At 45.2% G+C, this 11,591-nt stretch overlaps 2 protein-coding genes across 3 annotated transcripts in view; one reads left to right on the plus strand and one right to left on the minus strand.

Moving 5' to 3' along the window:
- The window catches only part of SLC44A5 (solute carrier family 44 member 5), an 86,943-nt gene extending 84,907 nt beyond the window's left edge, over positions 1-2,036 (minus strand). Inside the window, exon 1 of the mRNA XM_085512469.1 lies at positions 1,883-2,036. The gene's annotated coding sequence lies outside the window, so the exon portion shown is untranslated. The remainder of the gene's footprint in view (positions 1-1,882) is intronic.
- Positions 2,037-3,775: 1,739 nt separating this feature from the next.
- LOC146759096 (uncharacterized) lies at positions 3,776-8,823 on the plus strand. 2 transcript variants are annotated; one of them, XR_014933095.1, is made up of 5 exons: positions 4,027-4,237; positions 4,308-4,413; positions 5,798-5,899; positions 7,357-7,461; positions 8,541-8,676. XR_014933095.1 is itself a non-coding variant. In XM_085512473.1 (4 exons), exons 1-4 carry the CDS (start codon positions 3,911-3,913, stop codon positions 8,672-8,674), a joined length of 672 nt encoding a protein of 223 aa, XP_085368599.1. In that variant the 5' UTR covers positions 3,776-3,910; the 3' UTR covers positions 8,675-8,823. The 2 variants fall into 2 exon arrangements, 1 of the variants encoding a protein (XP_085368599.1); XM_085512473.1 differs by lacking the exon at positions 5,798-5,899 and having other exon boundaries at positions 3,776-4,237; positions 8,541-8,823.
- The last annotated feature ends 2,768 nt before the right edge of the window (positions 8,824-11,591 follow it).

Below are 11,591 nucleotides of genomic sequence, written 5' to 3' on the forward strand. Positions count from 1 at the left end.
CTACTGCGCATGATCAAAATGGCGGCCTCCAGATGCCTCGTTATATCCCACAATGCACCATACCGGAAGCGACGCTACTGCGCATGATCAAAATGGCGGCCTCCAGATGCCTCGTTATGCCGCGTTATATCCCACAATGCACCATACCGGAAGCGACGCTACTGCGCATGATCAAAATGGCGGCCTCCAGATGCCTCGTTATATCCCACAATGCACCATACCGGAAGCGACGCTACTGCGCATGATCAAAATGGCGACCTCCAGATGCCTCGTTATGCCGCGTTATATCCCACAATGCACCATACCGGAAGCGACGCTACTGCGCATGATCAAAATGGCGGCCTCCAGATGCCTCGTTATGCCGCGTTATATCCCACAATGCACGATACCGGAAGCGACGCTACTGCGCATGATCAAAATGGCGACCTCCGGATGCCCCGTTTGCCGCGTTATATCCCACAATGCACCATACCGGAAGCGACGCTACTGCGCATGATCAAAATGGCGACCTCCAGATGCCGCGTTACGCCGCGTTATATCCCACAATCCACCTTGCCGGAACCGACACTACTGCGCATGATCGAAATGGCGACCTCCAAATGCGGCGTTATATCCCGCAATGCACCTCACCGGAAGTGACGGTATTGCTCACTATGAAAATGGCGCCCGCGACGTGCCGGGGCACTGTGGGGCTTCTATGGGGCTCTGTGGGGCTCTATGGGGCACTGTAGGCTTCAATGGGGCTTCTATGGGGCTCTGTAGGGCTTCTATGGGGCACTATGTGTCTCTATGTGGCTCTGTGTGGCTGTGTGGGGCCTCCACCGTCACCACCATCATTCCCCTCACACCACCCACATCACTGCCCCCCCACCATTACCCCCATCAACCTCATCAACCCCATCAGCACCATTATCACCATCACCCCCATTATCACCATCAGCCCCATTACCCCACCATTGTCCTCCCACTGTTCACCACCACTGGAACCTCTCCACTATTCATCACCGTTGTCCCCCACCATCCACTGCTGTCACACCCATCACCTCCCCCCATGTCACCCCACTGCCTTCCTTCAACACTACTCCCTGATGTCACCCCCACTGATACCCCAACATCACCCCAACATCCCAGCATCACCCCAACATTAACCAACACCTTCACTGCTCACAGCAGTGTCACCCCTTGATGTTACCCCCCCAATTCACTCCCCAGCATCCCATAAACAGGGAGCAGATCCTCCCAGCAGTTACTGTTATGTCTGAACCCAATATCATGCCATCACCCCATAAGGAGCAGATCCTCCCAGCAGTTACTGTTATGTCTGACCCCAATATCATGCCATCACCCCATAAGGAGCAGATTCTCTCAGCAGTTACTCTTAATGTCTGACCCCAATATCACATCTTATTTTTCTTCAGTTCTAACCCCACTTTTCTTGGTTTTCTTCCGCTCTAACCCTACTTTTCTTGGTTTTCCTGCCACCCTAATTTGTCTTTTCTTGGTTTTCTTCCGCTCTAACCCTGCTTTTTTTTTTTGTTTTCTTATATTCTAACCCTGCTTTTTTTGGTTTTCTTCTGCTCTTACCCGTCTTTTCTTAATTTTTTTACCCTTTGCCTTAGTGAGGCCCCCTTTCCCTTTCTGTAGCTAAGTGTTCTCTTTTCATCTACTATGGGCTCCTTTTTCACTATTCAGTCTATCATCTACTCATCGTCACCTTTCAACATGGTTCCTTGTGTAACTCTATTGATACCTCCACATCTACATACAGCTTCATTGGCAAACATCAGCTCCATGTCCCCCCCAGACACCTCAAAATCCCCCCCTCAATCATCTCTGCCCCACATCAGCTCAGCATTAGTCCATTATCAGAACCAGAACTTACCTCCTGTAGTGCTGTTCTAGGCCGAGCAATGTGATGGTGGAGAAGCCAAGTCCTGGAGCTCCATCCAGCAGCTCTTGGTCCAAGGCAGCAACAGAGCAGAAGAGCTTCTTCATGTGGGTAGATGTGACCACAGCGAGGAGCTCCAGCAAATACCTGCTGCCCCACGGTGCCAGCCCTTATATGAGCACCAGGAGGGGGCGGAGCCAGCCCTGCAGGCAATCAGGTGCATTGCCTGCACTTGGGCTGTACTGCTGTGTCCCTGCCCCATCATGGCTTCCAACCATGACTAAGCATTTCTATTATATCACCCTAATTATATAATGATATCATCCCCCCCATCACCCCCCATCGTTCCAATGTCCCCCCCCATTACCCCCCATCTTCCCAACGTCCCCCCAGCATCAATCCCAGAGCGGTGCCCACAGTGTCACCCCATTGCGACACTGAGATCTGCACCCCTGTGTCCATATACTGTGCTGTTGTTTCTTCTCTATCCATAACCCTCCCCTTTAGGAACAGGTAGATATAATTATTCACCTGTTATTGCTTTATTTTTGGCTTTGTCCTTGATTGGTGCTGTTATGTAACATCCTGATTGGGCACCTGCTGAGGAGAGGGGCCCACCCCATGGGCACAGGTGGGGGCCGTTGAGGGGTGGATTGTGATTGGTTGGAGCCTGGCTCCTCCCCTCCTTGATTGGTATTTAAGGGCTGGGAAGGGCAGGGGGCAGCATCAGTTCCAGCTCGATGCTCCTATAGGAGCATTGAGGGAGAGGATTCTCCTTCCTGCTGCTTTTGAGCTCTGGATACCATATGGGATGCGACTCTGCTTGGAGATCCTTTCCTTTGGGGTCAGTGGTGAGTCTTTGGCTTTGCAATGGGGTAAGGAATTTCTTCTTTATTACTGGACTGATGTCTTCTCCTTTTGATTGCTCCTAGCAGCACTTATGGATCGGTATGAGAAGGAGCTGTATCTAGAGCCTCCTTCCTTTGGATAGAGGGCTCAGCCTTCACAATGGTGTGAGCGATCCCTTCTTTATTGCAGGGTTTGGGGGTGGAATGGGTCAATTTGGGATGCTCCATCCCTAGAGGTGTTTGAGGCTGTGGGACCTTGGTGTGGTGGTTGGGTAATGTCCCCATAGCAGGGGGGTTGAAAGGAGATGGTTGTGATGGTCTTCACTGCTGATCGTCATTTGATTCTATGCTCATATATTGCAGAGTATCAGCCCCAATGTTGGATGCTATGGGACGTTGTTCATCATCATCTCCATCTGTACACGGAGCCATTGGCTGCTGCTCTCTGGACTCGGTTCTACAGCCAGTTCTTCATCCATCTCATCATCTTCCCATCCGCTTGGTGTCTTCATCACTTGGACATGAAGATGGTGTGGGGTCCTGCATCAGAGGCCTTGTTGAAGTTTAAGTAGATGATATCAGCAGGTCTTCCTTCATCTGCTGATGTATCAGTGCCATCATAGAAGTCTATGAGGTCAGTCAATGAGGATTTGCCCTTGGTGAAGTCACACTGGTTCTCCATCATCACCTCCTGCCTTCCATGAGCCCTGGGTCCTTCTATGAGGATCTCCATCATCACCTTCTGCCTTCCATGAGCCCTGGGTCCTTCTATGAGGATCTGCATCATTACCTCCTGCCTTCCGTGAGCCCTGGCTCCTTCTATGAGGATCTCCATCGTCACCTCCTGCCTTCCATGAGCCCTGGGTCCTTCTATGAGGATCTCCCTCATCACCTCCTGCTTCCATGAGCCCTGTGTCCTTCTATGAGGATCTCCATCATCATCTCCTGCTTCAATGAGCCCTGGGTCCTTCGATGAGGATCTCCATCATCACCTCCTGCCTTCCATGAGCCCTGTGTCCTTCTATGAGGATCTCCATCATCACCTCCTGCTTCCATGAGCCCTGTGTCCTTCTATGAGGATCTCCATCATCACCTCCTGCCTTCCATGAGCCCTGGGTCCTTCTATGAGGGTCTCCATCATCACCTCCTGCTTCAATGAGCCCTGGGTCCTTCGATGAGGATCTGCTTTGTGGTCATTCCCAGCACAGCAGTGGGACTGACGGCTCAGCCGTTCCTGGGCTCATCCCTTCTACCTTCCTACAAAGGAGTGCCATGTTGGCCGTGTTTCTACTCACCGGACTGCACCCCATTGTCACCACTTCTCAGTCTGCGATGCATCTCATCTGGACTCATAGACTGTTTGATTTCAAGACCTTGGTTGGTCTTGCACTGGGTTGTTGACCTTATAAGGTCCAATGGGGTCTTATGTGGGGTCCTATTGGTTCCAATGGGGTCTCATGGGGCCCTATTGGTTCCAACATCCCTCCCTACCAAACCCAAGGTGAGTGCTGTGTCTTTGTGTTGCCCTGCAGATGTGGGCAGTGCCTTCATTGTTGTGTTGTGTCCAACAGGTTCCAGCAGAACACAGAGATGTGCGGCTCCTGATGAGAGCAGTGAGGAACAGAAACCTGCATTGCTTGGACCCAGCTTTGCTGATGGTAACTCTCAGCCCAGCAGGTAAGGGCAGCACACACCAATTGCTTTTTACCTGTTCCATACTGAAATTGAAGGTAATGTTCCATTATTATAATAATGCCTGCTCTCATCTGTCTGCTTTCTCTTTTCCTCTGTTCTCTGCTGTTTCTCCATCATTTCCTGCAGTGTTTCCTTTGTTCTCACTTTATGTTCTGTTCATTCTTTGGGCCTTGTTGTTCATTCTGGTGCTTCATTCCCTTCCGCCTTTCATTCCATGTTGGAGTTCCAAGCAGTTTCCTCTGCTGCCTTGCCCTCCATTTTGATGATCTTCCCAATGTTCTATTGGGCCTTGCCCTCCATCTTGATGTTTCTTGTTGTGCCCTTTTGGGCCTTGCCCCCCATCTTGATGTTTCTTGTAGTGCCCTTTTGGGCCTTGCCCCCCATCTTGATGTTTCTTGTTGTGCCCTTTTGGGCCTTGCCCCCCATCTTGATGTTTCTTGTTGTGCCCTTTTGGGCCTTGCCCCCCATCTTGATGTTTCTTGTAGTGCCCTTTTGGGCCTTGCCATCCATCTTGGTTTTTGCTGCAGTTTTCTCTTCAGCTTTGCCCTCCATCTTGATGTTCCTCGCAGTGTTCTTTTGGGCCTTGTCCTCATCTTGATGTTCTGCGTGATGTTCTCTTGGGCCTTGCCATCCATCTTGATGCTTTACGTGATCTTTTTTTGGCCCTTGCCCTCCGTCTTGATGTTTCAGCAGTGCTGTTTTGGGCCTTGCCCTCTGTTTTGCAGTTCCATGCAGTGTTCTTTTAGGCCTTGCCCTACATCTTGATGTTGTATGTGCCCTTTTGGGCGTTGTTCTCCATCTTGATGTTCCTTTAATGCCCTTTTGGGCCTTGTTCTCCATCTTTATGTTCCCTGCCATGTTCTCTTGGGCCGTGCCCTCCTTTTTGTTGTTCCTGCAGTGTTCTTTTGGTGTTTCCATTTGGCCTCCTACTCCGCCTTCCCTTTGACCTCTGTTCTTGGTGTTTCATACCACTCTCCTTGCTGTTGCTTTCCCTTGTGCTTTCCCTTGGCTGTTCTCTTACTGTTGCCCTTGCCTTACTGTTGGTGTTTGCTTTGCTTTTCTTTTGTTGGGGCTTTCTGTGCTTGTTCTGCTGCCTTTGGCTCTATGGGGTTTGCTGGGAGGCAGCATTCATGGTAATCTTGACCTTAAGGGAACTTTATGGGATAATTGCAGGAACTTCATGGCCTTAATGGGAAATTTAGTGATAATTGCAGTTTTCTGTAGAGTATCTGTAAACCTAGCTCTTTGTTTTTAAGTAACCTTCATTCTAATCATAGTGCCAAATACCATTTTAAGGTAACTGCACCTTTAACCTTAGAAATAGCATTACTTCTATTTCTAATAGTATTTATTCCATCCCTAATAGCATGGATTCTATCCTACTGATGAGAGCAGCGAGGAACAGAAACCTGCATTGCCTGGAATGCTCCAGAACCAGCTTTGCTGATGGTAACTCTCAGCCCAGCAGGTAAGGGCAGCACACACCAATTGCTTTTTACCTGTTCCATACTGAAATTGAAGGTAACGTTCCATTATTATAATGATAATATCTGCTCTCATCCTTCTGCATTCTCTTTTCCTCTGTTCTCTGCTGTTTCTCCAGCATTTCCTGCAGTGTTTCCTTCGTTCTCACTTTATGTTCTGTTCATTCTATGGGCCTTGTTGTTCATTTTGGTGCTTCATTCCCTTCAGCCTTTCATTCCATGTTGGAGTTCCAAGCAGTTTCCTCTGCTGCCTTGCCCTCCATCTTGATGTTTCTTGTAGTGCCCTTTTGGGCCTTGCCCCCCATCTTGATGTTTCTTGTAGTGCCCTTTTGGGCCTTGCCCCCCATCTTGATGTTTCTTGTAGTGCCCTTTTGGGCCTTGCCCCCCATCTTGATGTTTCTTGTAGTGGCCTTTTGGGCCTTGCCATTCATCTTGATGTTCCCTGCAGTTTTCTCTTCAGCTTTGCCCTCCATCTTGATGTTCCTTGCAGTGTTCTCTTGGGCCTTGTCCTCATCTTGATGTTCTGCGTGATGTTCTCTTTGGCCTTGCCATCCATCTTGATGCTTTACGTGATCTTTTTTTGGCCCTTGCCCTCCATCTTGATGTTTCAGCAGTGCTGTTTTGGGCCTTGCCCTCTGTTTTGCAGTTCCATGCAGTGTTCTTTTAGGCCTTGCCCTACATCTTGATGTTGTATGTGCCCTTTTGGGCCTTGCTCTCCATCTTGATGTTCCCTGTAGTGTTCTTTATGGCCTTGCTCTATTTTGCAGTTCTATGCAGCATTCTTTTGGGTCTTACTCTCTGTTTCATTGTTCCCTTTGTTGTTCTCTTGGCTCACAACGCTGTTTTCCCTTTGGCCTTTGTTCTTGGTGTTCCCTATAATGGCCTGTTTGCTGTTGCTTTTGCTATGGTTTCCCTTGGCTTTCCTTCTTGCTTTTTTCTTTGTCTTACCCTTGGCTGCTTGCTTTGCTTTTCTCTTGCAGTGTCTTTCTGTGTTAGTTCTGCTTGTCTTTGGGATTTGCTCGGAGGTTTTGTTTGTGTTGATCTTGATCTGCTCCCCTCTGACTTAATGAGGTCTGTAGTTTATATATATTAAATACTGTAACCTGTAGTGTAGTTGTTCATATAAGTCTTAACCCAATATTAAGATGTTTGCTATGGTAAATGTAGCTCTAAAAATTGATGCCCTGTGTTTTCTATGAAAGTTACTTCAATTATAATCCTAGTGTGGAATACAATTGTTAAACTAACTGCAAATTTAAACTTATCAATAGCATTAATTATATCCCTCATAGCATTGATTATATCCCTCATCGCATTAATTCTATCCTTCGTAGCATGAATTATATCCTACTGCTCCCTTCCATCACAGTTAGTGTAATGATTGCAGTGTGCTACCTTGCAGATGGTGGCAGTGCCTTCATTGCTGTGTTGTGTCCTACAGGTTCCAGCAGAGCACAGAGATGTGCGGCTCCTGATGAGAGCAGCGAGGAACAGAAACCTGCATTGTCTGGACCCAGCTTTGTGATGGTAACTCTCAGCCCAGCAGGTAAGGGCAGCACACAGCAATTGGTTTTCACTTGTTTCATACTGAGATGTGAGGTTAGTGTTTCTGAGCTCATTTTTTGCACTCCGTGGTGTCCTATGGGCTGTCTGTGCTTGTCCTACTGTGTTGTCTTTGTGTTTGGTCTTTGCTGTTGCTCAGCTGTTTCTTGCAGTGTTTTTCTTGCCCTCCATTTTGACATTCTTTGAGGCATTCTCTTAGGCCTTGCCCTCCATTTTGGTGTTCCTTGCGTTGTTCTCTTCGGCTTTGCCCTCCATTTTAGTGTATCTTGCATCATTCTTTTGGACTTTGCCGTCCATTTAGGCATCCATTGCATCATTCTTTTGGACTTTGCCATCCATTTAGGCATCCATTGCATCATTCTTTTGGACTTTGCCGTCCATTTAGGCATCCATTGCATCATTCTTTTGGACTTTGCCATCCATTTAGGCATCCATTGCATCATTCTTTTGGACTTTGCCATCCATTTAGGCATCCATTGCATCATTCTTTTGGACTTTGCCGTCCATTTAGGCATCCATTGCATCATTCTTTTGGACTTTGCCGTCCATTTAGGCATCCATTGCATCATTCTTTTGGGCTTTGCCGTCCATTTAGGCATCCATTGCATCATTCTTTTGGACTTCGCTGTCCATTTTGCCATTCATTGCATCATTCTTTTGGGCTTTTCAGTCCATTTTGCCATTCCTTTTCTTGTTCTCTTGGGCTTTGCCCTCCTTTTCAGTGTTCTCTGCATCCTTTTGTAGGGCCTTGCCCAATATTTTGATATTCTCTTGGGTGCTTTCTTCCATTTTGCAGTTTCCTGCATCATTTTGTTGCGCCTTTATGTCCCTATTGCTGTTCTCTGCAGTGTTTTGTGTTGTATTATGTTCTGTTTTGATGTTTTTTGTGCTGCTCTTTTGGGCCTTGCTGTTCATTTTGGCATTCTCTGTGTTCTTCTTTTGTACTTTTAGCTCCATTTTGGTGTTTTTTGTAGCAAATTTTTGGGCCTTGCCCACTATTTTACATTTTCATGTCCCTCTTGTTTCAGCCCATTGATCTAACTATCTCTTTTTCTTCCTTAGGGCCCTTATATTCCCTGGCTGATGGATGTTCCCCTTTGATGCAGCACTCCATGTTGCCATGCAGGCGTTCAATAAAGCTTTGGGGGGCTGACGATCCATCACGACAGCACATCAGCTTCATGTTAGTCAATTAACCTCCATTTAATTGGAATTAGCTTTTGAGTTAAGTTCTGTTAACCCATTTGGTTTAAGGTTTGCGTTCAGTTAACCTTACCCAAATTGGTTTTAGGTTTGATATCACACTTAAACAAGTTGGTTTTACCTTAGTAATCTATTAACTTCACCCACATTGGGTTTTGTTTTGTAATCATTTAACTGCAACTAAATTGGTTTTTGATTTGTTGCCAATCTTAATCAAATTGGTTATAGCTTTTCAATTAATTCTTTTGACAAAATTGGCTTTAGCTTTCAGTCATTGTTAATCAAATTGGCTTTAGTTTTGCCATTATTTTTAATTAAGTTGGCTTTAGTTTTGCAATCATTTAATGTTATTTAAATTGGTTGTAGCTTTACAACCATTTAAGTTTAATCTAATTGGCTGTAGCTTTGCAATCATTTAATCTTAAACTAATTGGCTTTAGCTTTGCAATCATTAAATTTTAACCCAATTGGCTTTAACTTTGCTATTATTTAACCCTAACCAAATTGACTTTAGTTTTGCAATCATTTAATGTTACTTAAATTGGTTGTAGCTTTACAACCATTTAAGTTTAATCTAATTGGCTGTAGCTTTGCAGTCTATCTATGTTAATTGAATTGGCTTTAGCAAAACTTTAAACTAATTGGCTTTAACTTTGCTATTATTTAACCTTAACCAAATTGGTTTAAGGTTTGATTTCAATTAATATCAGCCAAATTGGCTTTATTTATCCTTGCTTACGGGGCTGGGCTAGCCCATTTTTTTTCTATCCGGGCTAACCCAGCCCTGTAACCTACATTTAAGGCCTGAGGGAGCCGAGTTGCTTCCTGGCCACTCTTTGACTTGTGCCCATTTGTGGCCACTCTTTGACTCGTGCCCATTTGTGGCCACTCTTTGACTCGTGCCCATTTGTGGCCACTCTTTGACTCGTGCCCATTTGCGGCCACTCTTTGACTCGTGCCCATTTGCGGCCATTATGAGATTTACGCTGGTTTCAGCGTGTGCAATTATTTTTTGTCAACCAAATTGGCTTTTGTTCTGGAGTCAATTAATTTCAACCCAGATTGGCTTCAGCTTTCTATTCAATTATTGTCAACCAAATTGGATTTAGCTTTGGAATCTAAATTTCTAATCCAAATTGGCTTAAGTTTTGCATTCAATTAATATCAACTAGATTGGCTTTAAGTTTGGCTTCAAATTAACTCAAATTAACTCAAATTAACTCAAATTAACTCAAATTAACTCAAATTAACTCAAATTAACTCAAATTAACTCAAATTAACTCAAATTAACTCAAATTAACTCAAATTAACTCAAATTAACTCAAATTAACTGAATTTAATTGGCTTTATTTTTGAAATCAAATTATTTTAGCCAAATTGGCTTTATTTATCCTTGCTTACGGGGCTGGGCTAGCCCATTTTTTTTCTATCCGGGCTAACCCAGCCCCGTAACCTACATTTAAGGCCTGAGGGAGCCAAGTTGCTTCCCGGCCACTCTTTGACTTGTGCCCATTTGCGGCCACTCTTTGACTTGCGCCCATTTGCGGCCATTTTGAGTTACGCTGGTTTCAGTGCTGTGCTGTTACTTTTGAATGTGCCACATTGGCTTTAGCTTTGCAGTCAATTATTGTTAATCAAATTGGCTTTAATATTGAGTCCATTCATGTTTGTGTTATTGATTTCAATTTTGCCTTGCTGTGTATGTAATGTGCTGATGCTGTAATTGTACCTTGTGCCATGCAATGTGCTGTATATTTGGATGCTGCGTCTGTCAACTGTGCCGTGTCCTGTATTCAACATGTTGATGCTGCGCCTGTAACCTGGGATGGACGATTTGCTGTGTATATGGATGTTGTACATGTACAATGTATTGTGCAATGTGTTGTATATGGATGTTGTACAATGTGTTGTGCAATGTGCTCTATGTGTTGATGTGATGGTTGAACATTGTGCTGTGCCATGTTCTCAGTGTATCAATGCTGCGCCTGTAACTGTGTTGTGCTCTGTATTGACTGTGCTGATGTTTGTACTCAATACTGGGATGTTGTGAGTTGTATCTTGTGCTATTTGTACTGCATATCTGGATGTTGTGCCATGTACCGAACTGCTGTATCCACTTTGTGCTTGTAAATATGATGTTGTTGCTGTATTGTGTTTGTACTATTGTATGAGTTGTATATTGTGTTGATGGAGCTGTAATAAAGAAACAGTTGTGGTGTGTCGTTAATTGTCATCTGCAGGTGATGGAGCAGAATCTAAGGTAGGTGTGACAGGTAAGTGGGGCATGGTAGCACTAGAAGGGCTGTTAGTTCAGTGTATGTAGTTGTTGTAGTTGTTCAGGTTGATTCTGAGTTCAGTTGTAGCTGCAGTAAGTCAGATTGTGCGTGTAGTTGGTCACATGGTCAGTGCAGTTGGTGATGAACTTAGTTTGTGAGAGTAGATGTGCAAGTTGTTGGTGAACTTAGTTTGTTGGAGCTGGCTGCCTTGTTCTAGTTGGGCTTGTTGTGTGTGAACTTGGTTGGCAGAGTAGCTCAGTTTCAGGCTGAGTGTTGATTGTGAGAGTAGCTGGACCAGTAAGTGGTGATGTGGAGTTATAAGTGTAGTTGGTCAAGTTGCTGCTGAACTTTGGTTGTAAGAAGTTCTTGTGAGTGAGTTCGGTTATAGGGTTATAGGGTTATAGGGTTATAGGGTTATAGGGTTATAGGGTTATAGGGTTATAGGGTTATAGGGTTATAGGGTTATAGGGTTATAGGGTTATAGGGTTATAGGGTTATAGGGTTATAGGGTTATAGGGTTATAGGGTTATAGGGTTATAGGGTTATAGGGTTATAGGGTTATAGGGTTATAGGGTTATAGGGTTATAGGGTTATAGGGTTATAGGGTTATAGGGTTATAGGGTTATAGGGTTAT

This window comes from Coturnix japonica, chromosome 11 (genome assembly GCF_054131305.1).
Source record: "Coturnix japonica strain WE chromosome 11, WE-NBRP24, whole genome shotgun sequence".
NCBI classification, from domain to species: domain Eukaryota; kingdom Metazoa; phylum Chordata; class Aves; order Galliformes; family Phasianidae; genus Coturnix; species Coturnix japonica.